General features: G+C 48.4%; 1 protein-coding gene across 1 annotated transcript in view; it reads left to right on the top strand.

Moving 5' to 3' along the window:
- Window positions 1–2,991: 2,991 nt before the first annotated feature.
- Window positions 2,992–23,074, top strand: part of Gns (glucosamine (N-acetyl)-6-sulfatase) — a 40,080-nt gene continuing 19,997 nt past the window's right edge. The window contains exons 1-8 of the mRNA XM_059245741.1: window positions 2,992–3,192; window positions 8,943–9,002; window positions 13,271–13,477; window positions 15,381–15,446; window positions 16,048–16,146; window positions 17,352–17,519; window positions 19,870–19,952; window positions 20,852–20,970. Of these exons, the coding sequence (XP_059101724.1) occupies window positions 3,007–3,192; window positions 8,943–9,002; window positions 13,271–13,477; window positions 15,381–15,446; window positions 16,048–16,146; window positions 17,352–17,519; window positions 19,870–19,952; window positions 20,852–20,970 (988 nt within the window). The 5' untranslated portion in view covers window positions 2,992–3,006. The remainder of the gene's footprint in view (window positions 3,193–8,942; window positions 9,003–13,270; window positions 13,478–15,380; window positions 15,447–16,047; window positions 16,147–17,351; window positions 17,520–19,869; window positions 19,953–20,851; window positions 20,971–23,074) is intronic.

Below are 23,074 nucleotides of genomic sequence, written 5' to 3'. Positions count from 1 at the left end.
GTAGAAATCCCTCTGGATGTCTGTGATTTCAAGGCCACATGGTCAGGCAGGCATGGTGACACACGCCTTTAATCCCAAGAAGTGAGCCTTTAATCCCAGGGAGCAATGGCAAAAACAGAAAGATACATAAGGCGTGGAGACCAGAAACTAGAAGCTTTTAGCTGGTTAAGCTTTCAGGCTTTGAGCAGCACAGTTCAGCTGAGATTCATTCTGGATGAGGATTCAGAAGCTTCCAGTCTGAGGAAACAGGATCAGCTGAGGAACTGGCGAGGTGAGGAAGCTGTGGTTTGTTCTGGTTTTCTAATCTTCCAGTGTTCACCCCAATAACTGGCCTCAGGTTTGATTTTATTAATAAGAACTTTTAAGATTCCTGCTACAGTGCTGCATGGAGGTTGACATGAAAAATAAAAAAATAATAAAAATAAAGAAAGAAAACTTCTCCAGTGGTCTCGTCTGAGCAGCACTGGCCACAGAGAGTGTTTTTCATCACGGCTGACCCTGTAATGGCTGGAAACTCTGGCAGGAGTTAAATCTGCATGCTCAAAGCCATGCTGCTAAAGCAGAGGGCTAGGCATCGCAGGGGCCAGGGGGACTCACCTGCTGGTTTTCCTGGAGTCCTTTGTGATCGGTAAGCATGTTTCTTCTGCTGCTTCTACCCCTTTGTCCTTCAACACTTTTTACTATGATGCATCTATTAATGGATCCTTAATTAGTTAATTCATTTGCCAGGCTGGCTTCAGACTAGCATAGTAGCTGAAAATGACCTTAAACTTCAGGCCCTCCTACCCCCCACCTCCTAAGTGCTGGGGCTACAGGGGGACGGCCTGTGTGTGACACCAGTTTATACCATCCTGGGATTGAACATGGAGCTGAGGATGTGCTCGGAGACATTGATTTCTTCTTCTTCCTTCTGTACTGCCTGCCATTGACACCACGGTGCTGAACAGCAGGGTGAGAGTGAACACCCTTGTCTCAGCATGGAAGCTAACATATAGCCTTTTACAGTGAAGTAGGCGGTTAGGTAGAAGTTTTTTTTAGACTCTTTTTTCCCCCTTTAGCCCAGGTTAGCCTCGAATGTGTGATCCTCTTACCCCAGCTTCCCAAGAGCTAGAATTACAGGTATTTGCCACCATGCCTGAGGGGAAAATGTCTCTGATTATTCTGCATGGGGTTGAGCTTCTAGAATCTTATTTTCTCCAAATTTAGACATTTTAAACTTTCCTAACTCCCATTTTATGAGTGGTGGACTACATCGTTGTCTCTCTCTCTCTCTTTTTTTTTTTTTAAGATTTATTTATTATGTATACAGTGTTCTGCCTGCATGTATGCCTACGCTCCAGAAGATCTCATTACAACAGATGGTTGTGAGCCACCATGTGGGTGCTGGGAATTGAACTCAGGACCTCTGGAAGAACAGCCAGTGCTCTTAACCTCTGAGCCATCTCCCCAGCCTCCTGTTGTGTCTCATAGATCACAGAGATCTTGTACATTCTTATTGTCATCTCTGCTTCATTCTGGACATTTTCTATTGCTATGTTTTCAAGTTCACTTTCCTCCCATTATTTAATCTGTTAATTCAGACCGTGAGTTATTTTGGGTATCGTGCTAGTAAGTTACATTTTAAAAACAAAATCCCCTTGTTTTCATTAGGTTCATATGTTCCTGTAAACAACAAACCAAAAACTTGAACAGTTATACTAGGTGCTCAGGGCCCTCGCCTACTGCCCTTTCCATCTCTGCCACTTGTCTCCAAGGTAACCGTTTCCTCCTGGTTGTGAGTCACGTGCTTGTGCTTGGTCTGCTTTGAGACCTCTGTAGTAAGTTTTACTGAATGTAAAACATCATAAATTTCCTATGATTACCTAGTTTTTATAGTCTTAAGATTTTGGGGTTCTGGAAGGTAAGTGAGGTCTTCGGATTTCCCCAGGAACTGGGCAAGCATAGTAACATACACGCAGGCAAACACTCATACACATAAATCTTATATATATATATATATATATAATATCATATATATATGATATTAAGTCCAACACATAACCAAATGACAGAGTACTTTCTGTCCTGCAGGAAACAAATACTCATGTGGTATATTGCACACTCATCTCCCAGAAAGCCCTAACAGCAATTTAACTTTTCAGCCAACTGGAAGTACTTATCTGAGGCCTTATTCAACAAAGCAAGAGATTTGTTGCAATTGACCGTGCACATTCTAGGCTTCCAGGAAGGCTTGCAGAAAGAAACTCACCCAAGAGGCCTGGCCAGAATGACTCAGCAAGCAAAACACCTCCAGCCAAGCCTGTGGACCTGAGTTCGATCCCCTGGCCTCACTCAATAGAAGGAAAGCCCTAACTCCAGCAAGTTGTTCTCTGACCTACACCTACACACACACAGACCGCGGAATATATTGATGAGCGCACAAAACACACAAAAATAAATGCCTGTTAAAATGTAATTAACTTTCAAAACCTCCACCAAGAACTATTCCGCGTCAAGTTGTTAAGATATCCCTACACTGAAACTACATGCCGCCTGAGCCAAGTGAATTAACAACAGCTAAGCCCAATGAGAACTTCATCACGAAAGGCGGAGCTGTCCATTGACCCCAGGAAGGAGCCCGGACTTTGGCCACCAGCTGATCTGTGCACACAGCAGCAGATGCCTTTCTTCTCTCCGGGGGGGGGGGGGGTCTGGGGAGCCGACAGCCCCCCCCCCCGATTCCATCCCCCAAATCCTCTGTCGTCCCTCCTCCTGCACCAGGAACAGCCCTGATCAGGGGCGCTCGGCGGGGCAGCGGCGTAGCTCGGTCCAGCTCCCCTGCACCGGGGCTCTCCAGACCCCGCCCCCGGTCGCCCGTCACGTGACGGCGCGCCCCGCCCCCTGCCCCCGGCTCACGTGATCTCGCCTAGGGAGGGAGAGAGAAAGCTTGACCCGGCGGGCGGGCCGGCCTTGCTCGCACTCGGTACCTGTCGGGAGCTCTCGGTCCCCCCGCGGAGCGCCGCGGCCATGCGGCTGGTGTGCGCAGCCTGGCCCGGGCCGGGCGGCTCGCCCGCGCTGCTGCCGCTGCTGCTGCTGCTGCTGCCGCCGCCGCTGCTGCTGCTGAGCTCCTGCCCGGGGCTCGTCGGGGCGGCTCGCAGGCCCAACGTGCTGCTGCTGCTCACCGACGACCAAGACGCGGAGCTCGGCGGCATGGTAACGCCTCTCCACGCCCCCCGCAATTCCCGGACCCCCCCACCTTTGCTAGCCGCTTTGGCCGTGGGTGGGTGTGAGCGCGCGGTCACTCCGGGGGTCCCCCTCGGTGAGCATGGACGGGCCCGAAGGACTCGGGGTTCCTCTCCTGGGCTCACCCCCGCTGAGGCACGCGCCGTGCGCACGGTGTCTGTCTAGTCTGGACCTCCCTGCTGCAGCGTCCACCCGGGGCAAACCTGTGGAGGAGGCCGGGGAGGGAGGGATTAGGGGGATCCGAGGCCACGTCAGCCCCCTTCACGAAGGACCCGGGACGTCGGCATCTGTGCTTCTAGGATGGCTCTAAGTGAGGAGGGGAGCCGAAGGGGTGTGTAGGCAGTGGGGCTGTGGAGAGGGTGTGCTTTGCTTAAGAAGCATTAAGGGAAAAAAAAAAAAAATCAGCTTAATTGAACACCTGGCCGGGGCACCCCTGTCAGGGCTCCACTTTCTAATGGGTGTTGTCACAAGACTTCACTTCCTTCCCAGAGTCAACTTCTGCTCTTTCGAGGTTGAGGTTCTGGAATTTAACCTTTGGGAGCATGCATCCACACCAACACACACACACACACACACACACACACACACACCCGCCAGAGTCACATCTTCACTTTCCCGGTTCTGGAATTTAACCTTTGGGAGCATCCACACCAACACATACACACACACACACACACACACCCGCCGGAGTCACATCTTCACTTTCGAGGTTCTGGAATTTAACCTTTGGGAGCATCCACACCAACACACACACACACACACACACACACACACACACACACACACACACGCCCCAGCCTGTCCAGCAAGGGCTTGCCCAAGGCACTGAAGCAGGAGGCGGATTAAGACGAAACCTCCACTGGTCTTCCGTCCTGGGTCAGCATTGCTCTCATTTAAAAAAAGAAAAAGTGTTTCCCTCGCCTTCCAGTTCTCCTTTTCTCCCAGCTGACAGCTGAAGCTGTGAAACCTCTCCAAGCAGCCGGGTCCTGCCTTTTCCTGTGTGGTAATACCCTAGCTCAATGCCCTTCAAGTGGCTGGTCCCAGCCGGTCAGTGAGTTGTGAAATCCGTTTAGGGAGTGACTGCCAGCATTTTTGGCTTTCCGTGTGTTCCGCGGGATATTGGTAGCAGAGCCATGTGTTTCTGGGCCGTGGAGGAGTGTATGTGTGCTTTGTGATCAGTGGAGTGTCCTTCCTTGACGGTGTTTCAGGTGTTTTCACGTCCTGTCCCACAGCCTCCTTTCCTCGACGTAGGTCCTGTGCCTTGTTGCTTTTGCATGCTAAGCCAGTGCGCTCCCTCTGAGCTAACCCCCACTCCTGTACCAAAAGTCGTGACTTAATTTCCCTCTTAGGTTTAGGATTTACTGTCACTCTACTTCCCAGACCTTTCTTCTCTTTATTTCCTTTTTTTTTTTTTTTTTTTTTTTTTTGAGACAGGGTCTCACTATGTAGCCCTGGCTAGCCTTGAACTCACAGAGATCCGTCTTCTGTCTCCCAAGTGCTGGGATTTCAAAGGTTTTAAAAAAAAAAAAGCTGCCTCGACCAGTGAGTAAATTACTCAACAGGTCATGCCCTAATACCACTGTTGAAAAGCAAATCCACTGGTTAGGTGTTCTCGGTTCGGCGACTTTCACTCGGCACAGCTGTTGGCTGTGTATGGTCGAGGTATTATTTGCCTCTATAACTTTTTTTTTTCTTTCTCTTTGCTTCTTTATACCGGCAGGTTCTGTGTTTGGGAGGGGTGGGGAGTGTATGTACACATGCCACAGTGGCCCGAATGTGGTGGAGGTTATAGGAAAACTTCTCTACTTCCCCGAGTGGGTCCTGGAAATGGAACTCAAGTCCTGAGGCTTGGCAGCAAATTTCTTTGTACTCCACACAAGTCGTCTCGCTAGCCCCAGGTTCGTTCTTAAAAATAAGTATTTATACTGGCCTGAGAAACAGAACAAATGGAGGGGAACAAGTTAAGCTCAAAGCTTCCAGTGCTTAGACTGTCAGCAACCTGAGTTCGGCTCCCTGAATCCCACAAGCGCCAGATCACCGGCCCCCACGCTAAATAGGTGCATGGTGTTTGTTTTCAAGCTGCGGCCCCTTCCAGAGTCGTGACACCAATTGCCAGACAGGATGACAAGGTGGGAGCCGAGGCGGTAATGATGTTCGAGACCCTCCTTGGTGCCAGGCAGAGTGTGAGGTGTCTTACGGCTGTGTTTCTAACATCACCGAAGCTCTGGGGACAACAGTTGTATTTGCTTTGCTAGAACACTGTGGTAACTCTGTCTTGCCTCATGTCGCCTGGAATACCCACACCCACATAGGTACTTTGTACTGTGATCTGACTCTGCAGTGGCATCCTGGAGTGTTGTCAGTGGTGGTGTGTCAGTGGGGGGAGTGTCACCCGTAATCCTTTCTTTATAAAGCTTTATGTGAAGTGTTTTTACCACAGGGAGGAATTGTGTTTCGGATTGCTGTAATAGTTGGCACAGTAAGCCGTTGGGACCCCACACTCGCACACCTGGCTCACAAGCAGCACACCCACGAGGGCTCAGATCAAAGGTTGATATCACAAGGTTTTCGTTTATTGCCAATTTTTTTTTTCCTTTTTTCAAGGCAGTCCATGTCCTAGTTAAGGATACTATTGCTGTGATGAAACACCACAACCAAAAGAAACTCGGGGAGGAAAGCGTTTATTTGGCTTACATATCCACAGTTGCAGTCCATCAAGGAAAGCTAGGGTAGGAACTCAAGCAGGGTAGGTAGGATCCTGGAGGAGAACGTTGATGCAGAGGCCATGGAGGGGTGCTGCTTACTGGCTTGCTCCCTCTGGCTTGCTCAGCCTGCTTTCTTACAGAACCCAGGACCACCAGCCCAGGGATGGTACCACCCACCATGGACCCCCCACTCCCCATCAATCACTAATGAAGAAAATGTCCCACAGGCTTGGCTACAGCTGCTCTTATAGAGGTGTTTTCTTAATTGAAGTTCCCGCCTCTCAGATGACTTTAGCGTGTGTCAAGTTGACATGTAACTATCCAGCATAGTCCAGGATGACTCGTTAGCTATGTAGCTGAAGATGTACTTGAACTCCTGATCCTCCTGCTTCTACCTCCCAAGAGCTGGGATTACAGGCACACACCATGCTTTTTTAAAAATATATATGGGTGCTTTGCCCATGTGTATGCATGTACAGCCATGTGTGAGTGCCTGGTACCTGCAGAGGCCAGAAGAGGGTGTCAGTTGTGCTGGGACAGGAGTTAGAGATGGTTGTGAGCTGCCATGTAGGTGCTGGGAATCGAACCTGGGTCCTTTGGAAGAGCAGCCCGTGCTCTTAACCACTGAACCATCTCTCCAGCCCCTGTCAGTTATGATTAATTCCATCTTCTCTGTAGTCATATCATCGCCCACATTTAACATCTCACACTGTTTGTCCCCCATGTCATCTGTGGGACTCGGCTTTTATTAGTTTTCCCAGGGTATGGTGTTCACAAAAGCACGGGTTGTCTTTTACATCATTTACTCTAGGGAAAGGGGGCGCTTGGTCAGGAGCCACGCGGAAATGTAGGGAAAGAGTAAATATGACGTGCGTTGCCTAAAGCAGCATGACTTCCATGGTTCAAAGGAAAGTCAGCCATTGAATTATCAGAGTCATCGGAACGTTAGGCACACTGACACGCAGGATCAGGAAAGTCCAGGACGCCTTTGGTGTTCGTGAAAGGGAGTTTGCTTAGGATGATAAGGAAAGTTACACACTGGCTCCCGAGAGTCAGAGTGGCTGTTTCTTAATACCATCACATGGTTTCCACCTGACCAGCCTCTGTCACTTTGGATTAACACGGACACGTATTTTCAGTATAGTACGACCTCTTGCTTGGGACTTGTTCAGCCACAGCAAAGATGATTAATGTAAACTTCTGATTGGAAATTCCTGAGAAGCCCTGTGCTGCGTCACCTTGCCACGCCACTCCTCTTGTCTATCTCTTGAGCTGTTTCCACACTGGCTCCTTCTTGTCTCCATTGGGCTATTTGCCTGGCTCAGCCTGACCTTAGCCAGGGCTGTGGGGCCCTCAGCAAGGTTCCCGCCTTTAAGGGCCTTCCTGGTTGCTCGTCTGACATCCGTCCATTAGGACCAGCTCCATTCTCTTGGTGGTACCTGCCACTGCCCGAGGTTGTTCAGGTCCTAACACAGTATGGGGGTCAGGACAAGACCTTGCTTTCTCCCGGCCTTTGCCTAGATCAGTGTGTGGTACCATTTGATGACTAGATTTCCTCTCAGTTCCAGGTCTTCCTCTAGGTCAGTAGTTCTCAACCTTCCTGACGCTGCGACCCTTTACTACAGTTCCTCGTGGTGTGGGGACCCGCAACCACAAAATGATTTTTGTTGCTACTTCATAACTGTAATATTGCTACTGCTATGAACCGTAATGTCAATATCAGATGCAGGATTCTGATATGTGACCCCCAAAGGGGTCACGACCCACAGGTTGAGATCTACTTCTGGCGTCGTCAAAGCTGACTTTAACGAGTTGAAATTGTGCTTTGGAGACTCCAGGCAGCTTGGGCTTAGGTTATGAATTGTTGAAAGTGAGTCTTTTGTTAGCCTGGGTTTGTATTTGGAGGCTCAGTCTTTACAGAATTACTGTGCCAGCTGTACTAAGATTGTATATAGTCTGTTCTTGGGGTTCACAGGTATTCGGAATCACATGGACCTTCTCAAAAGCCTCCTCATCTGTGGTAGTTTTGGCTGTCTAGGAAGTGAACAAACAGTGCACCTTTATTGATAGTTAAATAACTGCCTTCATACTTATGTCCTCTGGGATGCAGTTAACTTTTCCCTGTACTTTAAAAATCGGAGGTTTTGAACAAAAGATGAAAAACAGGAATATAAACAGTAATGGATCTGGATATGTAGCTCAGTGGGAGTGCTCGCCTGGGTGCACAAGGCCCTGGGTTCAATCCCTAACCCTGAAGTAATAGTGTTTGTGATTGACAGGGTTGACAGGGTCGTGGGCGGCCATGTAGTTCAGGTGTGACTGGGGGGGGGTGTAGTCAGTAGAATCCTCACTGGGTCGGGTTCCGACATTGGGTGTGGAAGATTGGAAGCAGTCTGTGAGCCTTGACACCTTGTCTGGTTTCCAGCATTTCAACATTTCATCTGAGTGTTGCCGTACTTCCCCAGTACTGATCGCAAGCTCCCTGTCAAGTCATTTCGGACCTCGGGGTAATTGGCAATAATACGAGAGCACTGTGATTTTATTACCTGCAGTCAGCGTGGATGGAACAGTGCTGGGAGCTGAGAACTTTCACTTCCTGCTTGCACAGGGTTCACCTGACTGTAACCAGACCTGTTTGGTTCATCTACAGAATCCTTGTTCTGTTTGCTTTGTGTCAGAGCTGGCCATTTGGAAATAAATGTTTAAGATAAAGCAAAAGGGCTGGAGAGATGCCTGAACGGTTGAGAGCACTTGTTGCTCTTGCAGAGCACTGGATTTGGTTCCCAGCACCCACACAGCCACTAAGAACTGTCTCTGTGTCCATATCCAGAGGATCCAATACCCTCCTCTGGCCTCTGCAGGCCCTGCATTGAGTGCACATGGTGCCCAGACATACGCAAGCAGGCAGAACATCCACACACATTAAATAAATCTAAGGTGTAACGAAACGCAAGCGTTGGTTTGTATATTTTATTTTATCAGACATTGTTTAACAAGGAATTGTTTACTTTGTAGACACCGCTGAAGAAAACCAAGGCCCTCATTGGAGAGAAGGGGATGACTTTCTCTAGTGCCGTAAGTTTAGAAGCCAATGTGACGTTGTTAGATTTTATATCACGTTCTGGGAAGAAACACTCATGCTGGGATTCTAGTGTGTACATGTGTGGAAGGAGTTTTGCTTTTGTTTTTCAGTGAGAGTTTTGTTAATTCTTTTCATTGAAATGACAAATTAATTGCTGGTTTGTTTTGGGAGAAGTGGGTTGTTTGTTGTTTATTTTGAGATAGGGTCTCACTATGTAGCTCTGGCTGTCCTGGAACTCACCATGTAGACCAAGCTGGTCTTGAACTCACAGAGATCCGCTTGCCCCTGCCTCTCAAATGCTGGGATTAAAGGCGTGCGCTAATACACCGAACTAACTGCTGGTATTCTAGTCTGTTTACATAACTAGGGAGTTTTCTTGAGATCCTTGCTTTTTGAGGGTTGAAACTAGATTGTATAAACCAAAAACATTTATGCTGTGTAAATGATTACAGAGTAAAAGTTCCATGAGCTCTGTTAGCTCATGTAATGGTACTGAAAACGCACCTACAACATGTATGGAGTCAGAGACCCAACATAAATCTAACTGTTCATATTCAAGAACCTTACAGAAAACTCAGTAAGTGATGGGATGGTGGCTTTGTACCAAGAAATCCCCTGAACAGTAGCACAGTGTTGTGCTTGGGCTTAAGCACAGACTCTGCAGCCAGATTGCCCTACTTTTGAATATTTATTTTTTTACTCATTTGCCTGTGTTTTGGTTTTTGGTTTCCCCATTTAAATGAAGTCAGTACTGTCCACCTCACGGTTATCGTGGCTGTATGAATCGGCACATGCGAGGCGTGTGTCAGTACAGGCTCCCGTAAGTTCTACATGATTTGGGTGTGTGTCCACAGAAGGAGTGATTGGAGAGAGGAAAAGCAGATGTCTGTCACTGCAGGTGTGTGACAGCGCCCTTACTAAAAATGAGTATTTCCCACAAGTAGCAAGTATTATGCTGAAGATGAAGGCCTCGGTGTAATTAGGGGTAAGACAAGGCTTTGATAGTGATCTCTTAAGGTTCTGGACCGTCATTAATATAAGTCTTCAGAAGCGGATGAAACTATGGGAAAATGACACATTACTTCCACTCTTTTGATTTGATTTTATTTTTTTAAACCTGGAAAACTCAGTTCATATAACACCTTAAAAATGAACCCAGGGTGGTGGTGCATGACTTTAATCCCAGCGCTCAGGAGGCAGAGACTGGCAGATCTCTGTGAGTGTGAGTTCCAGGCCAGCCCAGGTAACATAGTAAGATTTTCTTCAGGGGGAAAAATATTGAACAAAAAAATTCCATTCCTGCCGGGCGGTGGTGGTGAACGCCTTTAATCCCAGCACTCGGGAGGCAGAGGCAGGCGGATCTCTGTGAGTTCGAGGCCAGCCTGGGCTACCAAGTGAGTCCCAGGAAAGGCGCAAAGCTACACAGAGAAACCCTGTCTCGAAAAACCAAAAAAAAAAAAAAAAAAAAAAAATCCATTCCTAATAATAGCTGCAGAAAATTCACATCAGGAATAACAGGTAGTAGCCAGAAATGGTTAAGATTTATACAGACAGCCCAGACCCAGTGGTACAGACCTTTAATCCCAGCACTCAGGAAGCAAGGGTAGGCAGATCTTTGTGTGTTTGAGGCCAGCCTGGTGTACATAGTTCCAGGACAGCCAGAACTACATAGTCAGACCCTGTCTTTAAAAAAACAAAAACCAACAACAACAACAAAAACAAAACAAAACAAAAAATAGAAAATGGTACAAGTAAAGTTATAATACATTTTGGAAAAAAATGTTTGATATGTTGTTAGGTACATCATTTTCTATGTGAAGACATTATTTTAAAATATATTTCTAATTAAAAGTCTTAATACTTTTTTTCAAAATCCAAATAAATGATTTTAATTATTATCTAGAATGATGATTAGGTAAGGACAGTCAAGACTGTGTTTTTGTTGGGGGTGGGGGCTTGATACCAGGGCTTTAGGTGTGGTATACACATGCTCAGCCACAGAATTATGCACCCAGGCCCAAGGTTGGTTGGTTTCTGTCCGTACCAGAGATCAAACCCATAAAGGCGATGTTTTTAAAGAAAGGACCTAACCCAGTACTAAAATGAAGTAGGGAAATTCAGTAACAATGCCATACTGACCATAAAAGGTCAAAATAAATAGTCAATAAAAGGGAAGTGTTCCAGTTTCTCTTCTGCTGCTGTGGTAGAATACGCTGACCAAAAGCAGCTTCGGGCTAGAAAGGTCTTACGTGACATTTGCTTCTGGTCACAGTTCATAATTGAGGCAAGTGAAGGAACTCAGCAGGAGCTTAAAACAGGAACCATCGAGGAAGACCACGTGCTGGCCTTGCTGGCTGCTTTGCAAGCCCATGCTAAACTGGCTCTCATTTGTTTTGTTTTTCAGGGTTTCTCTTTGTAGCTCTGGTTGTCCTAGAACTCACTCTGTAGACCAGGCTGGTCCTGAACTCAGAGATCCACCCTCCTCTGCCTCCTGAGTACTGGGATTAAAGGTGTGCGCCACCGTGACCAGGTTTTCTAGCTTTCTTATACAACCCGGTACCAACTGCCCAGGGAATGGTGTCACCCACAGTGGGTTGGAGCCTCCTGTATCCATTAACAATCAAAACAGTCTCTGATCTGGACATCTCGGCTGAAGCTGCCTTCTGGGGTGACGCTAGGCTGGGTCAAGTGGCAGTTCAAAGCTAACAAGGACAGGAAAAAGGACGGTCAGTGTAGACATGACCGAAGGCAGGGCCAGAGAGAGGGTCCGCACTTAAAGCTGCTCGCTGCACTGAAACGGAGGTCCATCAGCCATGTAGCGAGCCGGTGGCCCCACCGTGAGGGACCCGACACTCTCTCCTGGCTTCCGTGTGTGCACCCACACACAAATGACAACACTCGTGAACACACATACACAGGCGTACACATACATAGCTAAAATCTTGGGGCTGGAGAGATGGCTCAGCGGTTAAGAGCACCGACTGCTCTTCCAGAGGACCCAGGTTCAATTCCCAGCAACCACATGGCAGCTCCCAACTGTCTGTAACTCCAGTTCCAGAGGATCCAACACCCTCACACAGACATACATGCAAGCAAAACTCCAATGCATATAAAATAAAAATAAAAATAAAAAATAACTAAAATCTTTTTAAGGCAAAAACTTGAAAAAAATTACAAACCTATCTGATTTAAAAAAAAAAAAAAAAAAAAGGCTGGGCAGTGGTGTCGCACGCCTTTAATCCCAGCACTCGCGAGGCAGAGCCAGGTGGATCTCTGTGAGTTCGAGGCCAGCCTGGGCTACAGAGTGAGTTCCAGGACAGGCGCAAAGCTACACAGAGAAACCCTGTCTTGAAAAAAGAAAAAAAAAAAAAAAAAAAAAAAAACAAGGCAAAGTGGGTGTTCATGTGGAGACAGTCCCCCTCCCGAGTGTTTTCAGATGCCAGTCAGAACTGGAGGGGTAGCTCAGCGGGAGAGCATAGGCTTAGCATGTGCTAGGTGCGGACTTTTATGTCCTAGCACCGAAGGGGGAAAGTAGGTTAAATCCAACTTGAAAGGCAGAAAAACAACAGCAAAAACAAATGAAGTACTTAGAGGGGTCTATAGTGCTGGCATGGATTTCAGAGGATCGGTTTTTATGTTTGCATATAAAAATAATGGCTTTAATGATGGCGCGCTCGTGTGTGTGTGTGTGTGTGTGTGTGTGTGTGTGTGTGTGTGGTTATACTTTAGCTTTTGTGTTCCTTCCCCATCTTCTACTTCCCTCTTGTCCCCTCCCCTCCCCCCTGCAGTCCTTCCTCCTGCTTTCATGTAACCTGTATCCCATATACCACCCCCACCTTGACCCCCACCTTCTCCACCCCTCTCACGGTCCCCTTGTTTCAGGGCGCAGCTCATTCACTGTTGTTTCTTTTCTTTTCTTTTCTTTTTTTTTTTTTTTTGAGACAGGGTTTCTCTGTGTAGTTTTGCGCCTTTCCTGGATCTCGCTCTGTAGACCAGGTTGGCCTCGAACTCACAGAGATCCGCCTGCCTCTGCCTCCCGAGTGCTGGGATTAAAGGCGTGCGCCACCACCACTGCCCGGCTGTTGTTTCTTTTTAATCGACTCCGCTGTTTGTGATGAATGACTTTCAGGCTGCCCTGGGGTGTGCCCTGTGTAAAGGAGGGGCTCTGCTCCGTGAGAGACTGGAATGGAAGTGAAAGTGTGGGGTGCTGTCCTTTTCGCTCTCAGTGACTGGCGACTCTCTCCTCCTCCGTCCCCCGCAGTACGTGCCCAGCGCGCTCTGCTGCCCCAGCAGAGCCAGCATCCTGACGGGAAAGTACCCGCACAATCACCACGTGGTGAACAACACTCTGGAAGGCAACTGTAGCAGCAGGTCCTGGCAGAAGATCCAAGAGCCGAGCACCTTCCCCGCCATCCTGAGGTCGGCGTGCGGCTATCAGACCTTCTTTGCTGGGAAGTATCTAAATGAGGTGTGTGGGATGATCTTTGCCTCTCCTGGGACGGCATTTAAAATGTGACTTGATCGGTTTCCTGATGATTGTTTTCCTCACTGGTATCGAGTCATGCTATTAAAGGGTTTGGGCTCGATGCAGCTTTTTGCTGATCTGCCCCTTAACTGGACAAACACATGTGCTTGGGTTCTGTAGTTAGTTTCCTTCTACACGGCTCCCAGGGACATTTCTTTACAGTTTGTCCTGAGCGCTGTCCCATCTGCCCCCCCCCCCCCCCCCCCCCCCACACACACACACACACACGCTCCGCTGCGTTCACCCAGGGTCCTAGTCATGTGGCTGTCACGGTCAGTAGCTTCGTGTCCATTTCCTCTTTTTCAGCATCAAGTGGGGAACTTTTGCTCCCAGACTTCACTCAGGTTTCCTAATCATTTCTGAATTAGCACAAGTCAATGTACAAATCCCTTTTTGACCTTCGGGCTGAGAACAGAGTTAAAAGTGGGACTTGGCCAGGCAGTGGTGGCCCACGAATTTAATCCCGGCACTCGGGAGGCAGAGGCAGGTGGATCTCTGTGAGTTCGAGGCCAGCCTGTTCTACAGAGCGAGATCCAGGACAGGCACCAAAACAACACAGAGAAACCCTGTCTTGGGAAAAAGAAAAAAAGGGAGGGAGAGAGAGACAGAGACACAGAGACACAGAGACACACACACACTCACTGGACTGGGGGAAACTGTGATAGAAGGCCAGCACCCTGTGGGCATGAGACTGGAAACATGGCCGGGTGGTTGATGAGCTGGCCTCGTGGGCCTGGACAGGTTGTTACCTCACTGTGGCCAGCCACCTCAAGGTTCATAGCCCAAAGTCCAGCCCCTTGACCTCAGTTTTCTTAGATCTGTGCTTAAAGGAAATGATGTATTGGAAGAGTTTGGGTTCTCTCTGGTGATGGCTAAACTGGGTGCAAGGTGAAGAGTCGATGGGCATTTTCTCACATCCTTTTCCTGTGATGGCCAGAGGTCTTTCTATCTGGTCTGAATTTTCAGTGCCCCTTCCTCCCTGTCGTTGAGGGGATCTGTCCCCTGTGGGCTTGAAGGAAGACGAGTCAGTTTGAAAGATTACTGAGAATTAGAAAGATGCTCTGTTGTGGGGTTGGGACAGTTCAATGGTCATAAGGAAACTTAGGTGCTTTGCACATTGACGGGCATTTGATGGGTATGTAATGACGGGAACCTTTCAGGACAGAGACTGTTTTCAGAGATTGCATCCTCTAAGTGGGCAGTACTAAACTCTATTTAGATAGGGAGCGTGTACTTATAAGTGTAAGTAGTCGCTTATAATCATTTTACCAGGTAAACTGGGATTCAAAAATAGATTTCATCAGGTCAACTGAAGTAATCGTCCATCGTCTGGTTCTCTTGGCTGTTACCAGCCAAGTGTCATTAGGCTCTTCAATCGTAGCTCAGCACTCGGCCCATGAGTAGGTCCCGGGTAGCAGCCAGATGGTGAATGTTGGGTTTTGTGGGCCACATATGTCATAAAACTATTGCCCAGAGCTGTCATGGCAGAGATGCAGCCGTGGACTCATGAGTGTGTATGCCGGGCCGTGTTCAAATACAACATCTGCATTGCAGTCTGAAGCTTGTGTAACTCACAGTTTCCTTTTGACTGACTGTGCGTCTCCATGACCGACTGGCACACCGAACAGCTGGCAGGCCAGGTTTAGCAGTGACCGTCCTTACTGACCCTGCTGAAGAAATGGTGTGGGCTAGAGAGCTCTTTATTCCTTCACTGCCTTGTGTGTTTGGGGAAATCCTTCTCCTGTTAGGTTTCGGGCCCGGTCAAAAGGTGTTCTCCGTCACCTGTTTCTTCTTTCTGGGCTGGCCATGTCTAAGGTTCTAACACCCTGCTCGGCTGTCTTTTCAGTACGGAGCCCCAGACGCAGGTGGACTGGAGCACGTCCCTCTGGGCTGGAGTTACTGGTATGCCTTGGTAAGTGACTATTAAAGTCAATGACAACTAGTCACAGCCCGAGACGCAGAATATGTATACTCCGGCTTAGCCCTGATGCCGACCTAAGTCTCGCTTTATGGAAATTATTTGTCTCCTTAATGAAGGTCTGTTGACTGTGAGTCACTTCATTCCAAGGGTTTTTCCAACCATTAGTGGCCTGAGCCCTGTAATTTACTGGTCTTCCTGACCCACAGCTGGCTTTTCAAACAGCACAGATTAATGGAACTCTGTAGTCTATGCTAATGTCCTCAGACCCAGTTCCCTGTTGACAGGGCAGTGTCCCTCTCCTGTTTACCACTCTTTAAACATCACAGGGTTAGCCGGGCGGTGGTGGCGCACGCCTTTAATCCCAGCACTTGGGAGGCAGAGCCAGGCGGATCTCTGTGAGTTCGAGGCCAGCCTGGGCTACCAAGTGAGTCCCAGGAAAGGCGCAAAGCTACACAGAGAAACCCTGTCTCGAAAAACAAAAACAAAAACAAAAACAAAAAAAAAAAAAAAATCACAGGGTAGCAGCAGGAGCTCAGCCTTTGGGTTTGTGTGGTGTTGACTCGTCACAGATCTCACTTCCTCTTCCCTGTAGGAGAAGAACTCTAAGTACTATAACTACACCCTCTCTATCAACGGGAGGGCTCGGAAGCATGGGGAGAACTACAGTGTGGACTACCTGACGGATGTTCTGGTGAGTGCTGAGACTCAGCAGCTCAGGCGACTGAGCGCCGTCTACACGGCGTCTGAACATAATTGGTATCAGGAAACAGAAATGCATAATGACTTGGTCTATCTGCCAAAAAATATTTCCAGCTGATCAAAAACCTCCAGAGGTGTTTTTCTCCTTACACAAGCCAGCCTCGAGTCTAGTGGTCTCATAATCCAGCAGTAAACGCCCCCCTCTGCGACGTTGGGGCTGCCTCAGAGAGACTCCTCAGATGGTCCTTCAAGGCCTCTGGGCGAGGCTGTGTGCATGTAAATTACTGGAGTCAGGTGGAACCCTCCTGTCCTGACGTGTTTTTAATGGAAACGGTCCACAGAGTATTTCTTTGCCGAACATTCTAGCACATAGTCCAGTCCAGCGGTTGTTCCCTGATAAGTGAGCCAAGCCAGTTCCTCGGAGGGCACCCTGTTCGTGGCCAGAAATCCCACACGTGCCGTGGGGGTGTGGTTATGTGCACGCACTCTTTAGTTACTCCGTTGGGTGCTGAGGGGTTAGACAAGAAAGGGAAAGGGTGACCTGGGTAACCTGAGTGGAGACCTGAAGGGGGTCAGGTCAGAGTGATGAGTGCAGACCAGGGAGGAGGCAGTGGGAGTGAGCCTTGAAAACAAACCACAGGAAGCTGTAGGGCTTGAGGTGGGAAAGAATTCGACAGACACCCTCTGGAGTTAGTGTTGAGGAGAAGAGAGACCATGAATGGGCTGGAATGAAAAGATCCAAGAGTGTGGGATCAAGTCTGTCCTTCGCCACGTTGGTCCGGGGTGGGGGGAGGGGACATGGCTCAATAGGCTTGGCAGCAAGGCCCTCTACCTGCTGAACCATCTCACTGGCCCTCTTAACATCTTTTAAGGCATCCAATACCGATAGTCTAAGCTTCGTTATTATAAGGTAATGCTAAAATGGACGATTTGCTATGTCCACTGTTTGGTGAGCAGAACAACCTCCGGGTCTTGTGAAGTTAAGGTCTCGGTTGCTTTCCTTGGTAGACTTCTCAAGGTTGTAAGCATTGTCGGAACCGCCAAATGTGTTATTCCAGCCATGTGCTGCACATGACCGTGACGTGAAATACGTTAGAGATTAGTAGCCACTCTGCCCCTGCGTGCTCTCTCTGTCTCCCTGTTGGCTACGCCATTGCTGGGCGGGGGTAGGGGATGACAACTCTGTGTGTGTGTCAGGCCAACCTCTCCCTGGACTTCCTGGACTACAAGTCCAACTCGGAGCCATTCTTCATGATGATATCCACTCCAGCGCCCCACTCACCGTGGACAGCCGCACCTCAGTACCAGAAGGCTTTCCAGAACGTCTTCGCACCAAGAAGCAAGAACTTCAACATCCACGGCACGGTAGGTCCCTCTAATCGTGGGGCAGGCCACACTCGCTGTGTCCAGCCGGCAGGGTCTCCTGAGAGCTCCGGAAGGGACTATTGCACTTGTCCCTGGGACAGTGTTTTCACAGATAAAGTTCCCACCACACATCCAGTGAGCAGCTAGAAGACATCCCCAGGAGTGTAAAGACACTGCCATCCCGATTGATCGTAGGCATGCCTCCTGCCTCCTCTGTGCTGGTAGTAGCTAAGACGTGTCTCTAGGGAGTCTGCATGTGCAGCAGCCTGGGTGGTTCTCCCTGGCCCAAGGCATGAGAAAAAGGTGCACGGGGCAGTGGGGGGTGGGGGGGGGATGGAAACGTGAGGAGATGGCGGGCTGCGTGACTAAACCACAACCCGAGCAGTTACCTCATCGCGTAACGGCGCCTGTCTCTCAAGTTTTCCCTAATAAGTTACTTCCTTCCCTACTCTCCTACCCAAGGTACCGAATGCCCCAGACTCCTGGGACAAATCCCGTCAAGCCATCCCTGAAACTTCAAGTCCAAATACGAAGGGTCTTTCTCCCTCACAGAAGTCCCGTTTTTAGCAACAGAAACAGTCCCAAACACTGTTCTCTCCCTCTGGTCGCTGTCTCCCAAACCGTGTTCCTCAGTTTGTATTGTGAGACACAGTCTCTGTAGACCAGGCTGGCCTCGAACTCAGTGACCTCATGCTTCTGCCTCCTAAGTGCTGGGATTAAAGGTGTGTGCCGCCATACTGTCTCCTCAAAGTATTCTTACAAAGTGTCCCTTGGCTGAGGGTGTAAGCAGGTTCCCACCGCCTGAGTCTCACCTACAGAATGGGTCCTGAAGTCAGGCCCAGGAGTTTCTGTCTGTGAAATGATCGAGATGCTTACCCTCCTGTTCTTCTCCCTAAAGGGGAGGTCCCCAGCGAGCCTTCGATTCCTGTAATGATTAAAATATAGAGAAGCCTCTGGGCCATATTCCCCACCACACCACAGGCATGCGCTTGTTAAATTAGGTTGAAAAGCTGATTTAAACTAGTGGACTAATCTCAATTTTGTGTTCCAAAAGAGTTACTAGAGCTGGGCAACGGTGGCGGATCTTTGTGAGTTCGAGGCCAGCCTGGTCTACAGAGTGAGATCCAGGAAAGGCACAAAACTACACAGAGAAACCCCTGTCTCGAAAAACAAAACAAAAAACAACAACAAAAAAAAAAGGTTACTAGAAGTTACTGGGAGCAGCAGTAATATTGAAAACCTTAGCTAAGTCACTGCCACAGAACTTCTCAGTCACATGTGATCTAATGTGAACCTCCAACAGGAGAACTTAAGATAGCGTTTCTAAAACCTATTAACCAAAGAACAGTTTGAGGAGTGTAGTTTGGAAAGGATTTGCCTTGTGAGTACATGAAGAATTAATGGGATATGGGGATACTTTTGTTACTTAAAATGTGCCTTTTATGTAAATAAAAAAAAAGGCCCGTCCAGAATTGAACTTGAAGGGGGGTTTGTTATTTTTTAAGATTGCATTTTTATTTTTAAATGTTTACATATGTTTCTGTGTCTCTGGTGTGGGCTTATGCTGTGGGTGCAGTGCCCAAGGAGGCCAGAAGAGGGCTCAAATCCCCTAGAACTGGAGTTACAGGCCGTTGTGAGCTGCCCTGTAGAGACTTCTGAGAACCATGATTGCATGCTCTGCTAGTGCGGTATATACAGTGTGCACAGAAGTTGAAGTTTGAGACCCATGTGGCAGGATCTTTCCCGGGGATGTCAGTCTCTGGGGTTGACAGATCCGTGGAAAGCTGGGGCGTACAGGCGGAACTTGGAGAGGTAAATTAGTACTGGCCCGTTTGTAGCCACAGTTGACATAGGATCAGAGTTACCATCTGAACCTTGCTTTCGCTAGTGGCTTCCCTGTAGCGCTCACTAGAGTCTCTAATCACCACTGCTAACAAGAGTGTCAGGGTGTTTACCAGTGGGAGGCTGGTACAGTAATGGAGTCCGTCTGTCCATCTGCAGAGCTGATGTCTGTAGGAGCATGGGAAGAAGAGGCAGTCTGATGTGGCTTCAACAGCTTCCAGAGCAGCGGTTCCCAACCTTCCTAACACTGTGACTTTAACACAGCTCCTCATGCTGTGCTGACCCCCAAACATAACATTATTTTCATTGCTAATTCATAACTGTAGTTTTGTTACTGTTATGAATCATAATGTAATACCTGATATGTGACCCCCCCAGGGGATCATGACCCACGGGTTGAGAACCACTGATCTACATAGTTGGCTAAAATGAAAATGATCCTGTCTTATCTTCTCTACTATGAGACGGTGGCAACTCGGTGCTAACACTGGTGTCTTGTGACTTTCAGAACAAGCACTGGCTCATTAGGCAGGCCAAGACTCCAATGACGAACTCTTCAATCCAGTTCCTAGATGACGCTTTCAGAAGGAGGTAAACACCACTGCTCCGTTCTCGGTGTGGATTGAGGATGGGAGGGATCTACTCTGTTGTCCTTGAGCAAACATGGAGGCAGGCATGTGGGAGGTGCTGTGGGAACTGCCACTCGACAGGCGGGCAGGCAGGCAGTCCTTGTTCAAGTGCATGAGGTATTCTCTGGACCCCAAGACGGATTAAAACATCTGTTTTTAAGACTTGTAAAGAAATGACAAACTCAAACTATTTACTTGAAAGTTTTTCCCCCAAGCTTAAAGAAAAGGTTACATAGAAATCAGCCCAAATATTGAGCAAAGTGATTACCTTTGATGTTTGGAATTTGCAAGACGTGCTAGCTCAGTTTTTAAAAACCCACTACTTTCTCTTAGAGTGTATTAAATTTGGATCAGAAGTCAGTAAACATTTTATGTAGGACCAGATAATAATAGCAAATGTTGTAAACTTGCAGGCCATGTATCCCAGCACAAAGGCAGCTTTAGGCAATATGAAAATATTGCTATGTGTCAATAAAACTTTATAAAAACAGACAATAGACAAGCTTTGGCCTCTTGCCTATGGGCTGATGCCTAGTGTTTGGACCAGTAAACAGTAGTGTAGCACAGACTGGTTTGAACCAATCTGTAGTAATGTATACTAAATTAACAACTGTCCTTTCTGATTAACTCCATTCTTATATGGTAAGAAATGAAGTTAGCTCATTATTAAAAGCCTGATTTATGTCTTTGGAAACAGATTTGAAATGAAGTAATTGTTGTGTTCTGGAATGTTCTAATCTATGTTTGCAATGTCGGAGTCTGGGGGACAGAGTTGAGCATTTGGTTTTGCTTCTATGGGATGAGGGTTCCTGTGCAGCCATCCCCCTTGAAGTCCTGTCTCTACCCCGTGTTGGTACCCAGGTGGCAGACTCTGCTCTCGGTTGACGACCTTGTGGAGAAGCTGGTAAAGAGATTAGACGTCACTGGTGAGCTGGACAACACGTACATCTTCTATACCTCAGACAACGGCTACCATACAGGTGAGCGGCAGAGTCAGCACTGTCGCCGTGAGAGCACATCCCCTTTGTCACCCATGTGGTAGGAGTGCTTGCCAGGCTGAGGCCTTCTCCATGAGAAGCACTTCCACCTCAGGAAGAAGCCGGTTTCCTGATCCGCTGTCTCAGATGCTGAGTGACCTGGTCTCAGACAGGAGCAGAGAATGCATTTACCGTGTTAGAGACAAGCCATGGGAAAGCGAGAGGATGAGCTCGCTGCTGGATAAGTGGAACTTAGGGAATGTGTTGTTGTAGATGACACACGGAAAGTCACCCTGTAAGCACAGCTTTATTACTAAATCATGTAATTTGGGGAGTATTTCCGGCTTTTGAAAACTGCAGTCTGAGTGAGCTCCGTACCCTTGACCTGCACCCTTCTAACTTGGACCCCTATAGCTAAAGACAAGTGTTTTCTTTTCTCTGTGTGTATATATAGATTTCCTCTTGAGTTAACATGAGGCTTGCTTTCATTTGTGCAGATTGACTCAGCATTTAATATATTATTGTGGGCATTTTTTTTTTTTTTTTTTTTTTTTTTGGTTTTTTCAAGACAGGGTTTCTCTGTGTAGCTTTGCGCCTTTCCTGGAACTCACTTGGTAGTCCATGCTGGCCTCGAACTCACAGAGATCCGCCTGGCTCTGCCTCCCGAGTGCTGGGATTAAAGGCGTGCGCCACCACCGCCCAGCCTATTGTGGGCATTCTTTAGCAGGCAGAGTAGAAGCTAGAGTGGCTGGGTGTGATGGTGTGTGCCTACTGTATTACTACGGAGAAGGCTGAGGCAGGAGGATTGCTGGAGCCCAGGAGCTGGAGCCAGTGCGGTCAGCACAGACCCTGCCTCTCTGTAGTGGGGGCACTAATTAGAAACACCTCCCTGTCTTCCTGCTCAGATTTCAGCGGCAGATGGCCAGCCCATGCAGTCTTCCCGCCTTCCTCCTGGTTTTCTCTGTAGGCGTGTGAGGGGCAGGGTATTGGCAGTGCTGACATCAGACTGAGCCCTTGCACACGCTAGTGGGCATTTTACCGCTGAGCTCCATCCCCAGCCCTTGGGTTTTTTGATCACTTCATCTCGCAAGTTTGCCTTAACCTCATGATCGCCCGCCTTGGCCTCGAGTGCTGGGATTATTAGGGTGTACCTTGGCCTCGAGTGCTGGGATTATGGTGTACCTTGGCCTCGAGTGCTGGGATTATGGTGTACTTTGGCCTCGAGTGCTGGGATTATGGTGTACCTTGGCCTCGAGTGCTGGGATTATGGTGTACCTTGGCCTCGAGTGCTGGGATTATGGTGTACCTTGGCCTCGAGTGCTGGGATTATTAGGGTGTACCTTGGCCTCGAGTGCTGGGATTATGGTGTACCTTGGCCTCGAGTGCTGGGATTATGGTGTACCTTGGCCTCGAGTGCTGGGATTATTAGGGTGTACCTTGGCCTCGAGTGCTGGGATTATGGTGTACCTTGGCCTCGAGTGCTGGGATTATGGTGTACCTTGGCCTCGAGTGCTGGGATTATGGTGTACCTTGGCCTCGAGTGCTGGGATTATGGTGTACCTTGGCCTCGAGTGCTGGGATTATGGTGTACCTTGGCCTCGAGTGCTGGGATTATGGTGTACCTTGGCAGCGGCTGTTTCCCTAAAGGGTTCGAAGCAACTCCCAGGCACGCGTGAATCCACAAATGGTTCCACGTGAATCTAATTTATCAAGCAGACAAGTCTACATGTGACCTTGAATTTTGAGTTCCTCCAAGCCTCAGTTGCTACTTTCTGAGGAAACATTGGTCCTGTAGAGCTTCTTATTCTGGATTTGGCTAATGACTGTCTGGTGAGGCCTTGCTTGTTCATCTCCACTCAGTATCTCCTGCAGATGGGTACTGAGGTCTGGAGACCTGACCAGGTCAGTGTCTGCAGACCAGAAGCGGCCCCAGCGATGCTGTGGTTTATCTCTCATCGAGTGTGTGAGCCACCGTGTCCGGCTGCCCACTCCGGGGACACCAGTGTGGACTGATGGCCAGGTGGTCTAAGCTGGTCCCTTCCTCTGAACCTGTCATTGACGTTCCCTCTGAAAGCTGTCGCTGAAACTTTTCCTCAAACTGAACTTT

The sequence above is a fragment of the Peromyscus eremicus genome, chromosome 18 (genome assembly GCF_949786415.1).
Source record: "Peromyscus eremicus chromosome 18, PerEre_H2_v1, whole genome shotgun sequence".
NCBI lineage: Eukaryota > Metazoa > Chordata > Mammalia > Rodentia > Cricetidae > Peromyscus > Peromyscus eremicus.
Note: the sequence above shows the minus strand (reverse complement) of the source record. Positions and strands in the feature narration are given on the sequence as shown.